This window comes from Prionailurus bengalensis, chromosome E3 (genome assembly GCF_016509475.1).
Source record: "Prionailurus bengalensis isolate Pbe53 chromosome E3, Fcat_Pben_1.1_paternal_pri, whole genome shotgun sequence".
Taxonomy (NCBI): Eukaryota; Metazoa; Chordata; class Mammalia; order Carnivora; family Felidae; genus Prionailurus; species Prionailurus bengalensis.
The window spans coordinates 32,912,588-32,934,177 of NC_057357.1; the positions used below are offsets into that span (position 1 = coordinate 32,912,588).

The 21,590-nt window shown below is 52.2% G+C and overlaps 1 protein-coding gene across 1 annotated transcript in view; it reads left to right on the forward strand.

Moving 5' to 3' along the window:
- Positions 1 to 2,509: 2,509 nt before the first annotated feature.
- The window catches only part of TEKT5 (tektin 5), a 38,939-nt gene continuing 19,858 nt past the window's right edge, over positions 2,510 to 21,590 (forward strand). Inside the window, exons 1-5 of the mRNA XM_043560545.1 lie at positions 2,510 to 3,149; positions 5,818 to 5,901; positions 6,808 to 6,878; positions 11,258 to 11,401; positions 15,388 to 15,610. Of these exons, the coding sequence (XP_043416480.1) occupies positions 2,574 to 3,149; positions 5,818 to 5,901; positions 6,808 to 6,878; positions 11,258 to 11,401; positions 15,388 to 15,610 (1,098 nt within the window). The 5' untranslated portion in view covers positions 2,510 to 2,573. The remainder of the gene's footprint in view (positions 3,150 to 5,817; positions 5,902 to 6,807; positions 6,879 to 11,257; positions 11,402 to 15,387; positions 15,611 to 21,590) is intronic.

The window sequence follows — 21,590 nt, forward strand, 5'->3', positions numbered from 1 at the left end:
TTGATTTCAGCTCAGGTCATGGTCTCACGGTTCGTGAGTTCGAGCCCTGCATCGGGCTCTGCACTGACAGCATTGAGCTTGCTTCGGAGTCTCTCTCCTCTCTTTCTCTGCCCCTCCCCTGCTCTCTCTCTCTTTCAAAAATAAATAAGTGTTTTAAAAAGGGAATAAAAGTACTCATATCTGCTACAACATGGATGGACCTTGAAAACGCCACTGCCCCACCCTTGACCTGAGGCTGCTTAGAAGTCCCCTGAAGGTTATTCTCAAAAGGCCTGACTTTTAGTATTTTCAGTTGCTAAATTTTTGGAAGTTGATTCCCTGAGTCTTTAGGACTGGGTTATCACATTTACCATTCCTTTTTACTTGAGCTGTGGCCAACTGTCCTCAATTTCTCTTTCTCACTTAATGGCTTCTGAAGTTCTTTTCACTCATCCATTCATCCATCTGTCCGTCTCTCCATCCACCCCCTCATCCATCCATTTTTCTAAATTCATTGAACCAGCCCAAATCGTGCACCTACTACGTTCCAGGTATTTTACTAAGCACGGGGGATACAATGACAAGGAACACGAAAACAAGGTCATTTCCCTTGTAAAACTTCCTTCAGAGCCTCCTTACTCCAAGTGTGGTCCCCGGACCAGCCTCAGCTGGGAACCTGTAAGAAACACGGCATCTCTGGCCCCACCCCAGCCCAACTCAACCAGAATCTGCGTGTCTGTGCTTGTACATGCATAGTGGATCTCGGGAAAGATAGAAAAAAACTGATAATGGTAATTCTATCTGGGAAAGCTGGAAGTAGCAAGGGGTGATGAGAAGAATCTAAATTTTGCTTTATACCCATCGTAGATACTGCTCACATTATTATTTTTGAACATGAATGTTTAGTGCTCACAAAACACTCTGAATCTTTTTGGTCTGTTTCTTGACTGCCTTCAATGTGTAGGACCTTCCTGTGTGGGGTATCTCTTCTTCTTCTTTTTTTTAATGTTTATTATTTTTGAGACAGAGAGAGAGACAGAGAGCAACCAAGGGAGGGGCAGAGAGAGAGAGGGAGACACAGAAGCCAAAGCAGGCTCCAGGCTCTGAGCTGTCAGCACAGACCCCGACGCGGGGCTCGAACTCACGAACCGTGAGATCATAACCTGAGCTGAAGTCGGCTGCTTAACCGACTGAGCCACCCACGTGCCCCATGAGAGCTCATCTTAAAGATCGTACAAAGTTTGCTACAAAGTAAGCATGGTCAGTATGGAGGGGGTAGAGAGCCCACCATACAAGATAGGGGTGGGTGTTAAGCCTTTCTTTCTAGGTTCGCTGCGGAGAATAAACGAGTATATGTAAAGCATCAGCTGTACAGAAGTTGCTTAATGTTATTCCTCTCTGCCTTAGGTCTCTCCTAGCCACCATCATCTGTAGGAATTTTAGGCAAGTCGGGGAAACCTCCCATGGACCGTCACACTTCACTGACGAGGACCGTTTATTTGAGGGTTAGTTTCTTTCCCGTTTCAGAAGTGGAAGAGGCCCCCACAAATCAAGCTCCCCTCTTGTTCTGTACCTTGACCTCTCATTGCCGCTCCCGCCAGCCGAGGAAGGGGGCAAGTTTCTTGATGGATCAAAATATTGGTGTGGAACAGAAGGTTGAACCTTCTTTCCGGCACAACAACCTCTCGGTTCTAGATGCCTATTCATTCAGGCAGCGGCGTGCTGGGTGCTGGGACTTAGGGGGGAGCTGGACAGACATGGTCTCTGCCTTGCAATCCGTCCCCAGCCCCCTTTATGAAGTTAATTTTTGCTGAAGTATAATTTATGTACAGTAAAAGTCACCCTTTTTGGAGGACAGCTCTGTGGGCTTTGACAAATACTGACAATTGTATAGCCCCCGCCACAGTCAAGGTATAGAACACGACCTGCTGTCCCCACCCTCTTGTTTTCTCACGCTCCTTTGATCCTTTGTGGTCAGTCTTATCCCCTCCCCCAGCCCCTGGCAATCCCTGATCTGTCTGCTGGCCCTATGCATCGGTCCTTCCAGAATGCCATCTACACGGGATCACACAGGACGTGGTCTTTTGAGCCTGTTTCCACTTAGCTTAACACATTTGAGGTTCCTTTTTATTGCTGAGTACTATGCCACCCCATGGCCGCACCACTTTGGTGCCGTCTTGGGGACAAAGAGGACAGGAAGACGACTCACCTGGACCAGACTGGCCCTAAGCCCTTAAGACTTTGCCAGAGTGGATTACATCACGTTTGCTCCCATAGGCAGTTAGGTGGGACAGGCACATTCGATTGTTATGGAAAAATAGACAAAGGCTATTTTTGCACCTCTGTGTGGATTGAGAAACTCAGTTCACTTTATTTTATTATTATTATTATTTTTTGCATGTGCTTTGATGGGGACAATACGGGCCCAGCTGGCCTGAAATGAGCAAGCGTCCCAGCAACGCCCCGCTCCCCCAGGCTTTATGACAACAGTCCCGAGTCACAGAGGTCCTGCCCATCCCTAAGGGAAGAGGCTTCCCCTTCCTGTGGTGCGGTGGCCCCGCAGAGTTTTGCCCAAGCGCAGCTGATGGGGGAGGATGGAGTTTCTGGGAACCTCTCAGACCGCCAGTTACTGTGGCCCCAAGAAAGCCTGTGCCTTCAGGGCACTGCCCCCCGCTGGGCCCGCCCCGGAGACCCAGGAATGTTACCAGCCCTATTCCCTGCCTGGCTACCGCTACCTGAAGTCATGGAGACCCAGCCTCTTCCACAAGGTCTCCAACGCCCAGACCTGCGTGGACGAGAGAGCCACGTGCCGCAGCCCCCTGAGGCCCCCCACCATCCTGCCGGCGCTCCGCTCGGCGCTCTTCTGCCGCTACAGCCCACGCGACTGGGACAAGTCCAACGATCTGCAGATGCGAGGGGCCGAGGCCTCACGGCTGTGGGCCAGCCGGCTCACGGGCGACTCCATGCGGCTCATGCAGGACAAGGACGAGCTGACGCGCCAGATGCAGGAGGGGACCTGCAGGAACCTGGGCCAGCGGCTGTCGGACATTGGCTTCTGGAAGTCCGAGCTGGGCTACGAGCTGGAGAGGCTTCTGAACGAGACCCACAGCATGGAGACGGTCAAGAGGCGGCTGGAGTGTGCGGCTGAGGAACTCAACTGTCCGCTGCAGGTGAGTGTGGGTAAGGTGGGGGGGGGGGGGGCGAGGCCGCCGCTGAGACGCAGCCCTCGCTTTCTGCTCCTCCCGAGGGAAGGTCAAGGCAACAGGCACCTTGCAGGTGGGTTCCAGCTGCGTGATCGTCTGTGATCAGTTCCTACGGCGCAGGATTATTCCAGTCAAATCAGGGTTCCTGAGACTGAACCGGATTTCCTTTGCTCCTTGGGCTTACATCAGAACTGCAGAGGTTTTATCGAGACATTCCAAACGCGCGTGTGTGTGTGTGTGTGTGTGTGCGTGTGTGTGTTCACGCATGTGCTGGTCTTTAGAAGATATACTTAAACTAACTGCCGTGTTTTTCTCCAAAGCCCTTAACACTTTCTAACATACTCTGTAACTTACACATATACTTATTTATTTATTTTTCTATTTTTTTAAATGTTTATGTTTAAGAGATGGAGAGACAGAATATGAGTGGGGAAGGGGCAGAGAGAGAGAGGGAGACACAGAATCCGAAGCAGGCTCCAGGCTCTGAGATGTCTGCACAGAGCCCGACGCGGGGCTCGAACCCACCAGCCGTGAGATCATGACCTGAGCCGAAGTCGGACGCTCAACCGACCGAGCCACCCAGGCGCCCCGCACATATATTTACTGATTGTTTTTTTCCCTGGGCAGGGATTTCTGTCTGCCTTGTCACCGGTGTGTTCCAGACTGATACCCGGCTGTGACGGGCAGCGTGTCTGTGCTGGTCCTTAGTGAACAGTGTCTGTGCTGATTGCCCGTGGTCTGGGCCAACGTTTTGAACGTCTCCCCAACATAGCACAGTGCATGGCGCACAGTAGGTGCTCAGCAAATATTTGTTGACTAGACGAATAAATACCTGAATGTGGGTATTCTGGACACTTCTTGTGCTCCAACCGTATCCCAGATCGGTTGGGATTGCTTTTGGCTGCATGTAATGGGTACTGGCCTGCAGCTCGGCCAAGAAGGAATTTATTGTTCTTCCATAATGAGAATTCTAGAGGGAAACAAAGCGGGCTGCTGCAGCTTCCACGTGATGCCGGAAGGGACCCAGGTGCCCGTCTTTCTGCTGTCCCATCCTTAGCATGTGGCTTTTGTCCTCCTGCTCACAAGGAGATTTCATATCTCGTAGTGCTTGCTGCTGCTTCAAGGAGCATTTTGATGTTCTCGTCTGAGGCAGAAAGATAGGGGTAGGGCAAAGAGCAAAGGTGCAACCGTGTCAGGGAATGAGAGTTTTCTGGAAGGAAGCACCATGCGTTTCCATTTCTGGCCCATGTGCCAGAACTCTCATGGGTTCCGTGGCTGCAGAGGAGTCTGGGTAAGTGAGTGGTTTTCACTGGGTCCTGGAGTGGACGTTGGGTAAGGAACTGGCATTATCTGCCTCGTGCCCTGGGGGCTAATTGCGGTCACATAGGATGATGTTCTGCTGCTCCGGAGACCTTTCAGTTTCACCTCCCTGGACAATGGTGACTGCCTCCTTCTTGTCCTCCCCACTCCTGCCCTCCCTCCCATTTTCCAGCCAGAGGGGCGATTTTAAATATTAAACTGGATCTCCACACTCTCTCACAAAAACCCCCTCTGTCACCGACTCTAGAGCCTGCGCAGCCCAGCCCGTGCTCACCGCACTAGCCTCCACGTCTCCGGTTCTAGTGGCTTCTTGTGTGCTCCCCTCCTACCTCAGGACCTTTGCATCCGCTGTTCCCTCTTCCGGGCACATTGTTTCCATTCTTCTCTGCTGCTGCTGCTAATTCAGGTCTTGGTCTGTCACCACCTTAGAGAAGTCCTTCCTGGCTAACCCCCCACTGGTTCCTCCCACGCACTCACATCACCCTGACTGTTCTCATCCAAGCCCTAATCACAGGATTGTGTCTCTGTGTGTGTTTACTTGTGTGTGTTGTCTCCTCTCTGTTATGGCAGGGACCATCTGATCGGTTGATTGTGGTATCCCCAGCACCTTGATCGGGTGTGGTCAGAAGAGGGGCTCAGTAAATCCTTGTGAAATCAGTGAACCCCTCTCCTTTCAGAGTTTGCAGGTGTGTTTGCCACCCGGCACCAAGATGCGGTGCTCATCTGCTTCCTTCACACTTCTGCTACTCTTTGTGACATCACAGGCTGGCGGCCCAATCACCACCCTTTCTCAGCCCCCTGTTGCGGAAGCTCCCCTGAGCAGCCCCTTGTGAGGCCCGTCTTCTGTTCCCCTCTGCTCTTGTCCCCACGACATGAGCCTCCAGGTGTGCGGCTGTGCGACAGGGTTGCCTGTGTCTCCCTTGGGCCTGATGGCTTTCCAAAGCTCTCCCCCCACTGACAGATCTTCACAAAGGGGTTTTCACGTATATGCGTAGGTAATACTGATTGACCGTATTTTTAGGGCTTTACATTTGTCGAGCTGACTTCACCCAAACAGCTAATCTGGGAGAGATGCAGCAGTATCATACCCATCCTCAGTCATGGCATCTCACGGTCCCCACCGAGAGACAAGTGGGGGGTGTGGAAGCTTACCCACACGCACAGCCATGCAGGGAGCGTACCCACATGCACAGTGATGAAGCATCCAGGTTTCCTGGGGATAAGACAGATCTTGGCAAATGTATTTGTGAGTCACCTCCGTTCAGGGTCTATATACAGGTGCGGGGAAAACACTATTTCCTGCTGCTCCCTACAGGTGGCCGTGGAGTGTCTGTACCATCGAGAGAAAAGGATAGGGATTGACTTGGTCCACGACAATGTGGAGAAAAACCTTATCCAGGTAAGGTGCCTCCTGGGTCTGCCCAGCACCGCCCGGGGTGAGGAGGGGGCCCCCTGCTGGTCAGAGAGGTCTCTGATCTGCCTGTCAGGAGCAGAAGTCACACGTCACCCCAAGCAAAGTCAGGGCTCAGAAAGCTTTGGTGGGGGCCGAGGTTGCAGGGGATGGGGGGGTAGAACAGGGAGAAATGAGGCCATTGGACCCTTCCAAATGGGCATCATGATAATAATACCAATAAATAACAATAATAAAAGCTAGCGTTTGTTGAAACCATGATTATGCCATATGTTAACTAACTTGGATTTAAATTTAAAAAAAATTTTTTTTTTTCAACATGTATTTATTTTTGGGACAGAGAGAGACAGAGAATGAACGGAGGAGGGGCAGAGAGAGAGGGAGACACAGAATTGGTAACAGGCTCCAGGCTCTGAGCCATCAGCCCAGAGCCCGACGCGGGGCTCGAGCTCACGGACTGCGAGATCGTGACCTGGCTGAAGTCGGACGCTTAACCGACTGCGCCACCCAGGCGCCCCTGGATTTAAATTTTTTAAAAAAGCCAGCGTTTCCTGAGCCACTATTTGTCACACGCTGTACCATTTCATATGCATTATTTAACTTAATGATAAAGTAATCTAGCGATGAGCATTTGGCACATAGCAGGTGCTAAATTTTCTTTTAATCTGGAATTATATGACAAAGGAAGCAAGTAAGTTAAAGAATGTGGAGCCTCCACAGCTGACCCTTAGCCAGCTGGCCCAGGGATCACGTGCATGCGATGAGGCAGGAAATGGATCCCACCCTGAACTTTCATCTGTGGGGTCAAAGGTGTGCAGTGAGGGGTAGGAGGGTGGGGCCACTGGTGGGGGGGGGAGGCAGAGTGCCCTGACCTTTTGACATTTTTCATTGCAGGAAGTGGATTTGCTAAAATGTTGCCAAGAACACATGAGAAAACTAGCTCAAAGAATTGATATCCAGATGCGGTAAGAGCTGCCTTCTCTCTCCCTTCTTGGAATCTATTTTGGGTCTCCCCGGGCTTCCGAGGGCAAGCGGACGGGCTCTCGGTCTCTAGGTGGTTCTTTCGGCCAGCGTGTGCTGGTGAGAGTTTGACAACAGGCTCTCTGGGAAAGAAAGTAAAATTCGGATTCGCAGCATTTGCCAATTTCGGGGCTGTAAATGCCTGCCCGCCCCCTTCCCCGTGGCTAATTTCAGTGGGCAGCTGTGCCCCGTCTGGTCGCTCTGATTTTGCCCTTGGGGTCATGACAAAAGAAACGGCCTCCCTGAGGCCCCTCTTAGCCTGTGGCTTCTGCGTGTGAGTTCTGAACTGTGGGAAATGGCAGAGCAGCGTGGCATCAGGCACCAAGGTGAGTGGCCAGGGCATCTCTGGAAGGGATCTGGTGGACGCCTGGAGCCAGGAGTCTTCAAAAGAAATCAGCTTTTTGTTCCTGGAAGATGACATAGCCAGTATCCTGACAGGCCAGGAGGCTCCCCTCTTAATTAAAAGGAGGCCCGAGTTTTAAAGGGCTTGGGGCCCATAGCTGAGCCCTTGGCCCCCGGGTCCCCTGGAGGCAGCCTTCCCTCCTGACTCCTGACACAGGAGCTGGGCACTGCCTTTAACCCTTAACAGCCCACGCTGCTCTGCTGGTTTCTTCTTGTCATTTACTCAGACATCGAGAGCAAGAGAGCCCGAGCCTCCCCTCCAGCTGCATGGGGCATGTGGGTAGCCTGGCTGGGATGCTGAGGGGTGCCGGGCAGCTTGCACATGAGCCCTGGGGGCTTGCTGCTCTGGCTTGCTGTGACAGGAGATAGTCACCGGGGATAAGAGAGCACCCGGGGCGGTGACCTAAGGGTGCGGTCAGGGCTGCCGTCAGAGGTGGTGGGGTCCGAAATGAGATGCAGATACAGCACTGGCTGCAGGCACAGGTGGGTGGACGAAAGCAGAGTTGAGTTCTGTCATTTGTTTGCCTGGGTCCTGATTTCTGACATTTCCACTCCCATGTTCCACTATCGTTTGCCGCATGTTTGTAAATTAATTTGCTTAAAAAAAAACAACGCTTACATACTTGTATTTTATTTATTTATTTTCATTAAATTTTTTATGTAATGTTTATTTTTGTTGAGAGAGAGAGAGAGAGAGACAGAGCACGTGAGGGGAAGGGCAGAGAGAGAGAGGGAGACACAGAATCGGAAGCAGGCTCCAGGCTCTGAGCTGTCTGCCCAGAGCCCGACGCGGAGCTCGAACCCACGAAACATGAGACCATGACCTGAGCCAAAGTGGGATACCCAACTGACTGAGTCACCCAGCACCCCTACATACTTGAATTTTAAAGGGAACATTTTAACAAAGAGAGCGCTTTGGGCAGGCACATGTCTTGATTGTATTTTTCTTGCCCTTGTTTTAACGATCACCCATTCTGGACAAGAAAGAGTGGTTTTCCATTTGTGGTTGACATAGAGCGATGGCAGACCATGGTGTTGTGGTGATAGAGGGCTGGAGTTCGAGCCAGCAGGGGGAAGAAAAGCCCAGAAACTTGGAATTGGGGGGCTGGGCCCCAGAAGGGAAATCCTAAGACAGGACTGGGGGTGGGAGGGGACTGCGGTGTGACCCCAGCAATGAACAGGATGTGGGAGAGTAAGGACAGAGAAATGGAGAGGAATGGACACAGAAAGAGGAAAATAGATGGAGACTGGGGACAGACGCAGAGAGGTGAAGGCAGCCCAGGCAGGGAGGGTGGGAGGAGAGAACCAGAGCAGGTGGAGAGGTGTCCCTCCCCTTTGCTGGGACTGAGGACCAGCCACCCTCCATAGAGGCTGTTTGACCTCGGGCAGTGGCCCGTTTGTCAGAGGATGGCTTCCGGGGCATCCTAATTAATCTAGAACTGGCCACAGCCTCACTGATGGGGTAGAACTCAGTGTGGCCTTGCCCCTGTGGGGAGGCTCCATCACTGACCTCAGGTGGCGGCCACCCTGGCACTGGGCTGCTGACTCAGGGTTTTGTGGGTGGGGCCTCAGGCCTGCATCTGGGCAGAACTATGTCCTTACCTCACCAGATGCCCCGTGGCAAAGCACAAAAGATACTTCCTGGTGGGGCAGAGGCCATATTCGAGCTTTTCCTCATAGGCCGCCATCAGGGTGAGCCATGGCACTGGGTGGGCTCTATGTCATGGGCCAAGGAGGGGAGACAGAGGCGGCCCCATTTTCTCTAGGCTTATTAGCATGGGCTAGGAAGCTGGACCAGCTGACCAGGGATTCTGAGGCCCTGGGTCCCCTCTGATGCTCTGGCATAGATGTTTTCTAGCATTCTGGTCTTCATGTTCCAGTTCATTAGGCAGGACAGGGCCCCCTTTCTCCATGGCTTTGCTAATTCAGAAGGCCCCAGGAACCTCAGGATGGTTCCTCCTGTCCCAGCATGACTTCCTGAGCATTTTGATAGGTGGGAGCCCACCACCAGGATTTACTGTCCTTGCTTTTGGCCTCTTTGAAACCCCTCACCAGCATCCGGATCCATAGCAGAAAGAGAAAGTGTAAAAAAGATGAACAGAGACAGGGGAGAGGGACAAAGAGAGACACAAAGTCCCCAAGACAGAGAGAAACCAAGAAAGATGAGGCAGAAAGAGATAAAGATCAGAGAGAGACAGACAGACAGACACACACACACTCACTTTAGGTGGTGTAGACATCACCTGGCTTAGTGAAGGTTATTCCCTTCTTTATTCCCCGTCACTTCAAGGCAAAAGTCCTAGTCGATGCTTGTGTGTCTTTAACACAGACTAATCTTACTTCAATGAAGAGAGAAACAAAAAGGTTCAGGCTTAGAACCTTCTGGAGACAACAGATTCTGTCTAGGATTCTGTTCGTGTTTACTTAGTATTTATGTTGGAGGTGACCCATTAATAGGGCTACTGATGTTCCTTTAAAGACAGTGAGGTAGATTTTCCCTTTAAAACACATTTATTTATATTTTAAAAAAGAAAAGTAACAAGTAAATAATAGTGCAGGTATTTTGAGAATACGGCAAGAATCACGGAAGTGGTTCTCCAGGGTCTGGAGTTGGGCACACGGTGGCCTTTAAATCTAAGCTTCTTGGCCAAGATACTAACCCTGCAGGTGCAAGTACTCGGCCTGCCAACTGTCCTCTCCTCACCGCTGCTCTGTCCCTGACTCCGCCCAGTCCCTGATTCCAACCTTCCTTGAAGGTCTCATCCCTGGCTCCGCCCCATCCCTGACTCCACCCACTCTCCGATTCCACCCATACCTGACTGTCCACTCCTTGGCTCCACCCACCACGGACTCAACCCAGACCCAGACTCCACCCATCCCTGGCTGCCCAATCCCTGGCTGCACCTAGTCACCAACTCTGTCCAATCCCTGACTTCTCCCCAGTCTCCAGATTCCACCCTTTTTTGACTGTCCAGTTAGTTCCTGACTCCGCTTAGCTCCTGGTGCCGCACAAATCCTTGACTCCACCCTGTCCCTGATTCTGCCCTGTCTCTGATTCTGCCATCCTTCATACGCTGGTTACAGGTCTCCAAACCCCTGGATGTCTCTACCTTCTTTGCTTTTTACACACGTGGTGCCCTGAGCTTGGAATTCTCATCCCCTCAACCCAACTCGGTTCACCTGTCTGCTGTTGTTAGGAAACCCAACTCAGAAACTTCCTCACCCTGAGTTGGTGGCTTCCTTCTCTGTGTTACTTTGTACCCTTTTCAAACCTTTACTGTTGCCCTTCTCATTCTTTATTCATTTGTACTGAATTTACACAAATCTGTGAGCACCTTGAAGGTAGGGACTGGGTGTTAATCATGTCTCTTCCCTCTGTGCCTGGCAGAAGGTCAGACACAATGATCTGCGAAGGGATTTAAATTGACTCCAGGCTTTTTCCAAAGTGTGAATTCGTATCTTGCAAGTCAGGTCAGCAAAGTACAGCTGGGAGGGCCAAATCTGTCCCGTAGCCTGTTCCTGTAAAGTTTTATTGGGTCACAGCCACGCCCATTCATTTACCTATGACCTAAGACTGTTTTCCTGCATAGTTGAGTAGTTGCAACGGAGACCGTACGACCCACGAAGCCTAAGATAGTTAGTATTTGGCCCTTTACAGTAAATGTTTGCCCATCCCTGTTCTAAATGACAACGGATCTGCTTGGATTGGGGCGAAGGAAGAAGTACAGGGAGGCGCTGGGTATGCGGTGGGGGCATTAAGGTGGGAAAAAGGCGGAGAAGCCATGGAGGGTAGATCAAGCACCCTCCTGGGAGTCCAGAGGCTTGGCTTTCACCAGTGGCTTTGCACCACCCTCCTGGCTGACCTCGAGTGAGGGACTCTGGGCAAGTGCACAGTTTACGGACAAATCCCTGCCCCCCACAGGGATAACCGAGATGCTCAGCATGCTCTCGAGAGGGACCTTGAGGACAAAAGCTCGGCCCAGTTTATCGATGAGAAGTGCTATAACCTGAGGAACACGTCAGACTGCATCACTTTCTTCCACGGCATGGAGAAAGTCGATGGCACGTAAGTCCTGGGTTCTTGGTCCCCCTCTCTGGCCAAGCTTGGTGAAACTGAGGGCTTCTGGGTCTGCTCCTGCCAAGAGCCACAAAAAGTCCTTGTGCACCAGTAAAGTAAGAGGCAAAGTGGTTGAGTGGGGATCCTCAGTTGCAAGCCACAGAATCCAAATCTGGCTAACTTCAGACAAGATGGAATTTACTGGAAGGCTGTGGGGGAGCCACAGACTCCAGGAGAAGGCTGGAAGGGAAGGTCCTGGCAGCTTGAACGAGCCAGGAAGTGGGAGCTCATCAGCTGTGTTGTCAGCACACTACCGTCTCTTTGTTCTTGCCCCCTTTTACCCAAGATTCAAATTCCAGCGAGAGGGTGCAAGGGATTGGCTTAGTGAGGGTCCCACAGCCACTGCCGTTGGGCCAGGGCGTGCCGGGCACCCTGACTGGCAATTCCACCAAACAAATTCTGAAACAGAACGGGTGTAACCAGAAGGAGGAGGCATTCAAGCTCAGCTGGGAGAGTAACTGATGCCCTCCAGTGAATGCCTGGCTTCAGATTCAGCCTCCCCACTAGTGCTTGGGGCAAAGTACTTAATCTCTCTGGGCTCCGATCTCCTCATCTATACTGGAATAAAAACAGTGCCCACCTCCCAGAGTTGCTATGAGAATGAAAAGGTGGGTGTGGGGAGCGCGGAGCACAGAGCCTGGTGTGGGGGAGTGACAGCTAATATTTATTGAGTGCTTGCTGTGTGACCCCATTTACTTGTCACAGCAGCTCTGAGCTAGGTGCCTCTGTGTACCTGACAACGTCATGGGCACGTCACTGTTGATGGAATTTCATGCAGAACAAGGGCCTGCTTTCCCGATTGGCAGTCCAAGGTCAGGGTCATGATGGCTGGACAGAGAGGTGCTCTGGGTACAGGTGGGGGGGGGGGTGGTGGTATCTATCTTGGTTTCATTTTTTTTTAAGTTTATTTATTTTGAGACAGGGTGAGCACCAGAGAGTGCATGTGTGGAGTGGGGGAAGGGCAGAGAGAGGGAGAGAGAGAATCCCTATTTGGGGCTCCATCTCATGAACCAAACCATGAGATCATGACTTGAGCTGAAATCAAGAGTCGGCTGCTTAACCACCTGAGCCACCCAGGTGCCCCTATTTTGGTCTCTTAAAAAAAAAACAGCAAAAAACTTCTAGCACATAAAATTGTGCTTGGCACTTAGTAGGTGTGCAGTAACTGTTGAATGAATGAATGAATGAATGAATGAATGGAAGGGGAAAGGGAGGGAGGGAAGAAAGGAGAGGAATTTCTTGTTCATCTCCTTGGCTGGAGCCCGGGGCCACCTCCTGGACCTTAGTAAATACCCAAGGGTTGAAATGACCCTTTGGGGTTGCCGGCAGTATCAGCTTCTGGGGACCCTCCTCCTCTTCCTGACAAGGCGACTCGACTCCCCTGTGGGGCTGGCTGGCCATGCGAGCAGGACTTCAGGGGCCTCGGCCCCCTCAGCCGCAGCCAGAGTCTGGAGGATTCCCTTCCCAAATGGATCCCTTCCTGAAAGCTCACGGCCGAGACTCGGAGCCTGCTGGGCACTGCACTTTACAAACAGCATCTTGTGAAGGATAAACACTTATCAAGGGCTTGCTGTTGCGGTGGCCAAGATAGGGGTTTCACATTTAGTCGTTCAACCACCCCGGGGCGGGGGCGGGGGGGGGCGGTAGGCACCATTATTATCCCCTTTTTACAATGAGGAGGCTAAGGCTCAGAGAGTTGAAGTGACTGGACCCATCTGAGCCCACATTGCACTTGATCTTAGGCAAAAGGCCGAGGAGCGATTCTCTGAGCCCCCCTTGGGCACCAAGCCTGTGTGTTTTACCTGGGCACCTTCCTGCCTCCTGGCAAAGCCTGCCGCCTCCTGCATCTAGAGGGCACAGGCTCCAGAAACCACGTCCCCCCTACGGAGGCACACCAGCCGACAAGCACATCCCCCCCAGGGAGAGTGTGATTGAGCAGGTTATTTGGTTATTTTCTCTCAGAAGCACAGCTGTCTGCTCCAGGGGAGGGCAAGGGCTTAGAGGTTGCTGCTCCTGACCTTGAACAGTGCCCCGTTCAGCAGCAGGAGACAGAGTCAATCTGCAGTCTCTTTCTGCTGTCCCTGGTGCCTCCCTCTTCCTGGACTGATGGTGAGTAGCTGTGTGACCTTGGCAAAGGCACTTTACCTCTCTGAGCCTCAAGTCTTTGTTGGATGAAAGGTCAGGATCAGACACAGCACCCTCTCCCATCTCCAGAAGGCTTAGACCTCCTTTACGGCTTGATTTTTAACTCCTGCAAAAGACAGACAAGACAATCATGTATTATATGTTTGCTTTTTAATTTCTCTTCACCATGCAATCTAAGCGTGCTTTAAAATGTCTGAAAAGAGACTCCTCTTTCAGAAAACTGACTCTCTTTTTTCTCTACTGCCTGAAAATAAAGATGATTTATTTAAGAACTGGAGGCTTCCCAGCTAGAAAAGACCTTAAAAATGTACCTAGTGGGGGTGCCTGGGTGGCTCAGTGGGTTAACCGTGCGACTTCGGCTCAGGTCATGATCTCACGATTCCTGGGTTCGAGCCCCACGTCCGGCTCTGTGCTGACTGCTCTGAGCCTGGAGCCTGCTTTGGCTTCTGCGTCTCCCTCTCTCTCTCTCTGCCCCTCCCCCACTCGAGCGCTGTGTCTCTCTCTCTCAAAGATGAATAAACATTAAAAAAAAAAAAAAGGGTACCGAGTCTGGTTGACCCCAGACCTGGAGCCCGCTCAGAGAAGTGCGTGTCCCTCCTTCTCATGGGCTTCCCAGAGAGGACCCCCATGCAACACATTGGTTGTATGTTGCAAGGATTTCCGTACTCAGGCAGGAAGTACCTTCTGTTGTCGAAACTGAATCGCTTAGGCTTCACCGCCTCTGAGAAGCCTTCCGGGACTGCCTTGAGAGCCATCCTTCAGCCGCCCTGCGGGTGGTCCCAAAGTGGAGACTGCCTGCTGCAGACCCCCTTTCCATGGGGTTCCCACTCAGGCTCGGCCAGTAGGGGGGGCACCAGCGCGAGGCTGAGGGCAGGGAGAGAAGGATGTTGGGGATTTATTCTCCCAGCACCCCTCCCCGCCAGGGTGTGTGCTCCTCCAGGGCTCCCCAACCCCTTCCTCGCCCTCTCCCCTTGCCCTTCCCGACTTTGGTGGTGACTGTTTCGTGAGCTTGCTCATCCAAGGGCGCCTCAATGCCCTCTGAGCGTCCTTTTTATTTCCTTTTATGACCCTGACGGGCACGTAATGACCACCTCCATCAGTGCCTCTCTGTCTACAGTCCTTTATTTAATGTCCGTCTTCCTCTTTATTTAATGTCCGTCTTCCTCTACTGGCAACTTCGCGCCCTGAGGACAGGGAGGTTGATGTTCTTGTGTATGGTTCTCTCCCAAGTGCCTAGAACGATCATGGCATGTGGTGGGCATTCAGAGAACTCTGGTCAAATGAATGAGTCTGTGCAGTGATCGATGCGGAACGGAAGCAGCCCTGCAGTCAGCATGTGCCCCCGAGGCCTGCTTCGCGGCCTGTGTCTGTGACTTCGGGGAGGGTAGTTGACAAGGAGCTTCTCGAAGGAATCTCTGCTCTGTGACAAGGCACCAAGTGCCCTTTGGGAGATCCGCTCTCGCTAGGCTGCAGCCGCCTCCTCTGTGAAGTGGGGGGTTTGGATTAGCCCTGTGGTTCTCAACCGGGGCAAAGGGACAGTTGTCCCCTCCCCCAAGGGGCACTTGGCAATGTCTGGAGCCATTTTTAGTTGTCGCGACTGGAGGGGAGCTACTGCTGGCATCTAGTGGGTAGAGGGGGGCTCAGGGTGAACCCCCCCCAACAGAGAATGGTCCCGACCCAGATGTCAGGGGTGCCTAAGGTGAGACTCTCCAGATCGGGGGTTCCCCAAGGCCTGTCTTCAGCCCCCCGATTCTTCTCCTGTGTTCAGTTCGTCTTTGTGCCCCCTGCAGGGTCTCCGTGCCCGAGACCTGGGCCAAGTTCAGTAACGACAACATCAGGCACTCACAGAACATGCGGGCCAACTCCATCCGGCTGCGGGAGGAGGCTGAGAACCTCTTGGAGACCTTGTCAGACCAGATGTGGAAGCAGTTTACTAACACCAACCTGGCCTTCAGCGCCCGCATCTCCGAGGTGACAGACGTGAAGAATAAGCTCCAGACACAGCTGGCTAAGGTAAGCGAGACGCCCCAGGGCCACTGTCCACGCTTCCGAATCCTCACCTCCTCCCGAGGGCGGCAGCAGCATCTGGCCAACCTGCCCTCCTGCCCCGTCCCACCATCCCGGGTCGACCAACTTGTCCACCAGTAAAGATGAGGGTCCCTGAGCGTCCCAGGATTCGAGCATCTGGGATAAATCTTTTCCTTGTGCCCCTGGTGATGAGCTTGGCCCGGCTGTCACCACGGCACCCAAGAAGCTGCTGACGGCCCCTGGGGTCCTTCACTCCATCTCGGGGCCTTGCAGCTGAACGTGACCGGTGAGAGTGGGTGCGGTTATCAGAGGCCCAGAAAATGGGCCCGAGCAGATCTCCGCCCACATCAGCATCTTTGCAAATGTAACCTTTTACCTTCAAAGGCTTCCCCAGCGTCAGGGGTGAAGGATGGGCTAATGTCACTGTCTTTCTGCCTCCCCCGTACTGCCCTCTCCCCTGCTCCTGAGCGAATGCAACAGGCCGCCCCTCACCTCTGGGGGGGGGGGGGTCCTCTCTGCATGGACTTTATGCTCCCTGCTCTGCACACACTCGGTGAGCCTCCTGGGGAGTCACATGCGTGCTGGCCGCTGGCTAGGAATGAAAGGAGGGGCCATGCAAACAATGCCCTGATCCCCCTGGCACTTGCATTCTGGAAGAGAGCGGTGTGAAATCTGCACACAGGAAGGACTTAGGGATGACCTTCCCATGGCAGGGTGTGGTGGGGGGGGGGGGGGGGAAGGCAGGGGACTAGCCTTGGACCTGCATTCATAAAATAGTTATAGCCACAAAGGTATGTTGTATGTATATTTGGGGGGCAGTGAGGGGCCTGCAGGCAAGGTTCAATGGAAATTGCTGGGCGGTGTAAGCCCACCCTATAGCTCCGGTAGCAGGTGACAGTTACATCAAGAGCAGGTCACTAGGGAGTTAGGCAGCCAAGGGATGTTGGGAAGATTATTCATTCCCAAGAGCGGCAGTGAGTGCAAAGGACGCGTGGAAGATGAACTTGGAGCACGGAGCAGTCTCGGGTCATACGGTCCTGGCAGGTCCTGGTGAGGGGTCCAGATTTTGCTCTGAGAACAGTAGCGAGCCTTCGAAGGGTTTTAAGCAAAAGGCACTGGGCTCCAATCTTATCCCCAGGTGGGTCTCTTTCCTTCCTGGAGGGAAAAAGGGCTGCAGAGGAGAAGAGTGCTCACAGGGAAATGGTTAAGAGGCTCTGGAAGGCGTCCGGGGCGAGGGGATGGCTGCCTGTGCCAGGGTGGGGGAGGGGAGAGATGTGAGATATCTTCAGAAGACAGAGTTGACGTCTATGCCTTCCCTCCCCCCTTTACTGGACATTTTTCTGTTAAGCTTTCCAGAACAGGGTTGAGGAACTTTTTCTGTTAAGGGCCCGATTCTATTTTCAGCTCTGCAGACCGTACAGTTTCTGTCACAGACTCCGTTCTGTTCATGTAGATGGGCCACAGACACTAGGCACACAAATGAGCACGGCCGCGTTCCAATAAAACTTTATTTACAAAACGAGGCAGCGGGCCGGATGTGGCCCACAGGTTGTAGCTTGCTGACTACAAACGGCATTTTATGTAGTTTATCATCGCTCCTTCCAGCCCACAGTGTGGGGTTAGAAGCATGGAATGCCTGGGTGTGAATCCTGGCTTCACCATCTCTGCAATCCTGGACAGGTTCCTTAACCTCTCTGTGTCTCAGTTTCCTTCTGTGTGGAATAGAGATGATAATGGTTCTGACCTCCGAGCTGCCAGAAGGATTATATAAACCCGCTGAACCGGTGCTTGGAACATAGTAAGCGCTGTGTCGGTGGCCGTGATTTTCCTGTATTGGTTGGTTCACTTGTCTGTCTGCGTCTCTTCAGGGCATCGCCCCCGTTTCAGCAAGGGAGCCCCCTGCTTAGTGTAGTACATAGTACTACACTCAGCACATAGTAGACACCCCTTCAATCTTTGTGTGATGAAGGAGAGGAACCTATGAGGTTGAATTTTCTGTTGTTTTTTTTTAAAGAATGATCCATGAATAATGCTTTTAATTTCAATTTTCTTTCTCTCTCCTTCCTTCCTTCCTTCCTCCCTCCCTCCCTCCTCCCTTCTCCCTCCCTTCCTTCGTTCCTTCTCCTTCCTTCCTTCCTTCCTTCCTTCCTTCCTTCCTTCCTTCCTTCTTCCAGGAAGAACTGTCCTGTTATTGTGGTAAAACAAACATAACAAAAAATGTACAATTGTTTTAGTCTGTTCAGGCTGCTCTAACAAAAATAGCATAGACTTATAAACAACAGACATTTATCCCTCATGATCCTAAGCATCAGTATCAAGGCACTGGCCGATTCATTGTCTGGTGGCGGGCCGGTTCTTGGTCCACAGGCATCGTCTTCTCGTGGTGTCCCGGCAGAAGGGATTTTTGAGGCAGCTCTCTGAGGTCTCTCTAATCAGGGCACACCCATCCCATTCGTGAGCCTCCTGATGACCTAATCACTTCTCACAGACCCCCCCACGTCTTTTTACTGTCACGGTGGGGATTAGGTTTTGCCGTGAATTTTGGGAGACACAAACTGTTCAGTCCGTAACAATCATTATTACGTGTAGAGTTCACTCGTGCCAAGCTCCGGCTCATTGTTGTGCGACCACCACCGTCCGTCTCCGGAACGTTTTTTGCGTCTTCCCCAGCTGAAAAGAACTCCCGTGTTTAATGAACTCCCTCCCCACGAGGCCACTCCCCCGTCCCCTGTGTCCCTGGCAGCTGCCATCCTAGTTTCTGTCTGTTATGAATGGACCGCTCTGGGTATTTTGCACCTGTAGAATCATACACCCTTTGTTCCTTTGTGACGGGGTTGCTTCACTGGGTACAGTGTCTCCGAGGTCCCTCCGTGCAGTAGATCATGTCAGAATGTCCTTCTGTCATAAGGCTGGACAGTATCTCATCGGATGGGTACGCCATGGATCCGTTTCCCCAGGGGGACCCGGGGATCGCTTCCACCTTTTGGTTATTGCACAAGCATTTTCTTTTAATGAGACATTTTTTATTGTGGGTCAAATGCCGCACGTTGGCATGTTTCGTGGCACAAAGTCTGAGGCCTGGAGGTGACGCGGGAAGCTCCTTTGGTGGGTTTCGGGGGCTGGTTTCTCACCCGTGAGACCGGGAACGAGAATTCCTCCTTGAGGACATTACTCAAAGTGGATTAAGGTGTGGAGTCTTGTGTGTGGTGCTTGGCGTGTGGTAAACATTCGATAGAAGCTGACTCAAAGTATTTATATTATCAATGGAGAAGGAAAACTATCTTTTGGGTGGAGGTGGGGAGCACAGCCTTTTCCCTAAATTTCTCCGGGCAAGTTTGGGATTATTACTCACAGTCTCATCCCCGCTGATCAGAGACGTTTTGCAATCATGTGGATTTTTATTAATAGTCATTAAAAAAAAAATTTTTTTTTATGTTGATTTACTTTTGAAAGAGAGAGTGAGTGCAAGCAGGGGAGGGCAGAGAGAGAGGGAGACACAGAATCCGAGGCAAGCTCCGGACTCTTGAGCAGTCAGCACACAGCCCAACGTGGGCTTGAACCCACAAACTGTGAGATCATGACCTGAGCCAAAACCAAGAGGCAGACGCTTAACCACCTGAGCTTCTCAGGCACCCCTGAGGGTGCTCCCTTTAAAGTTATAACTGTTCTGGGGTACCTGGGAAGCTCAATTGGTTAAGCGTCTGCCTCTTGGTTTTGACTCAGGTCGTGATCTCACAGTTCATGGGTTCAAGCCCTGTGTTGGCTCTTCGCTGACAGCTCAGAACCTGCTTGGGATTCTCTCTCTCCCTCTCCTCCCCTCTCCTGCTTACGTGCTTGCTCAATCTCTTAAATAAACTTAAAAAAAAAAAAAGTTTTACTGTTCATTGTTGAGCTCAGCCTGATTGCTTTTGGCAAGAAGCATTTCCGGAGAATTCTAGAGCCCCATCCGCACCTGTGCTACAGAGCAAGTATTTGCCCAAGTGGTCTTAGGAATCCACTTAGAACGGCCAGTTCTACACAGTTCCCCATGCAGACTTTGAGTCCAGCAGGAGTTTAGAAGACAGCCTTAGCTGTGTACCATGATCCTAGGGTTCCGTCCCCGAGGCCACAGCCCAAACCTTGTAACTCATCCTGGGCCCCGTCCTTGAATTTCCCCCTTGCACTTTTGGGCCTGTGGTGTGCCTCAGTCCTGTTGACCTCTGCTAGGAGAGAGGCTGGTGACTTCTCCGGGCTGAAGCAGTTGATGGCCTGGGAACAGGCTGCTGCTGTTGAGAGCTGGGGCCCCCGGGGGCTCCAGATCAGCATAAGTCCTCACCTGCATCCAGTGACGGAGTCGAACATGCCTCGTAGGAGGTGGACCCTCAATATGGGGGAAAGGCGCAGGGTTGGGGGAGGTATGGGGACACTGCGATAGAGCAGTGCTGATCCTGAAGTATGGGAGCCAGGCCCTGGCAGGGGAGGTGACGCTGTGTGTGTTACGAGCAAGAAAGTGATTCCTCCTTCCATCTTTTCTCAGTCCTTTAAGTGATCTCAAGAGGGAAGTCCCGATCGGATGCTAGAATGCCTTCTTCGCCTGTTTTAAACAGAGAGCGCCAGCCTCTGGCTAAGAACTTGGGGGCAGGCAACAATGTCTGGCCAGTTTTTTTTAAAGTGTATTTTATTTCTTTATTTTGAGAGAGAGAGAGAGAGAGAGAGAGAGAGAGAGAGAGAGCATGCACGCATGAGCTGGGTAGGGGTAGAGAGAGAGAATCCTAAGTAGGTTCTGCACTGTCAGCACAGAGCCCAATGTGGGGCTCGAACTCACAAACCGTTCGATCATGACCTAAACTGAAATCAAGAGTCAGACGCTTAACTGACTGTGGCTCACACTGTGGCCAGTGCCCCTGGCCAGTGTGAACAACATGGTTTTCCATGGTTTCGTCCATTTTTATGGTTACTTGCACTTACGGATGATGATGCGGATGCGGATGATGATGCGGATTTTCCCCTGACGATAGTGATGTAAAATTTTATACTCGAATCAATGCATTTAAGTTTTTTTTTTTTTAACAATTGAATTTATTTGAAGAAAGAGTTGTTAGTTGTGTGACGAGTGGTGGGAGGGAGAAGGTGAAAACAGCAGTGTAGACCCCTGCGTGTCAAATATCTCTGCATGTGCGCTAATGGCCGGTAGTACCCGGGTATTTTGTTGAAAGGCAGATTCTGGCTGAGCAGGTCAGGGGCCTGAGGGTCTGTGGTTTGAACAGGCTGGGGCGGGCGGGGCACGAGGGTGTGAGTGCTGCCAGGAGGAAATAGCTGGACTGGAGGTGATAGAGCGAGTTGGCTTCAACAGACATCTGGGTATGCAGCCGTCTCCTCCCCTTCTCTCCCTCCCTCTTCATCCTCCCTGTCCTCCTCCCTTCCAGACTCAATACTAGGGGGAACCAAACCCTTCTAAAAGGCAAACCTCGGCCCTCCAGTCTAATCATATTTGCCCTGATGGCATCTGCTTTCCAAGCTTCCGAGCCGAGCCCTGTCAGCCCTCCCTCCACGGATGGGGCCTGTTTACCCCCTCCTGCGGGTCAGCCTGCTTCGTGCAGAGGCAAACGCCCCTCCTGGGGTTTCTGCCACCCCTCGGTGGGTCATGATTTTGACGAGTCAAAATCCCATTTTCCCATCTTGAGCGTTGGTGTGGTCGGAGCAAATGAGGACGCCAGGAGCTGGGGGACCAGGATAAGCCAGAAGCACAGCCTCTGTCAGGCTGTCAAAGAGAGAAGTTGGATTTCTCGACTTGCCGTGGACAGCTGTCTCGCTGCATGCGCGGTGGGCTTTCTTGTCATCAAGGGCAGCAAACAGGAGCAAGCTTCACCCTGAGGACTTCCACCCTGCTCCCTGCTGCACCTGGAGCCCTCCCATCTCCCTCTGTGGCTCCGGCTTCCAGGTGCTTCCAGATGCTTCCAGGTGCTTCCAGGTGCTCCATCCCAAA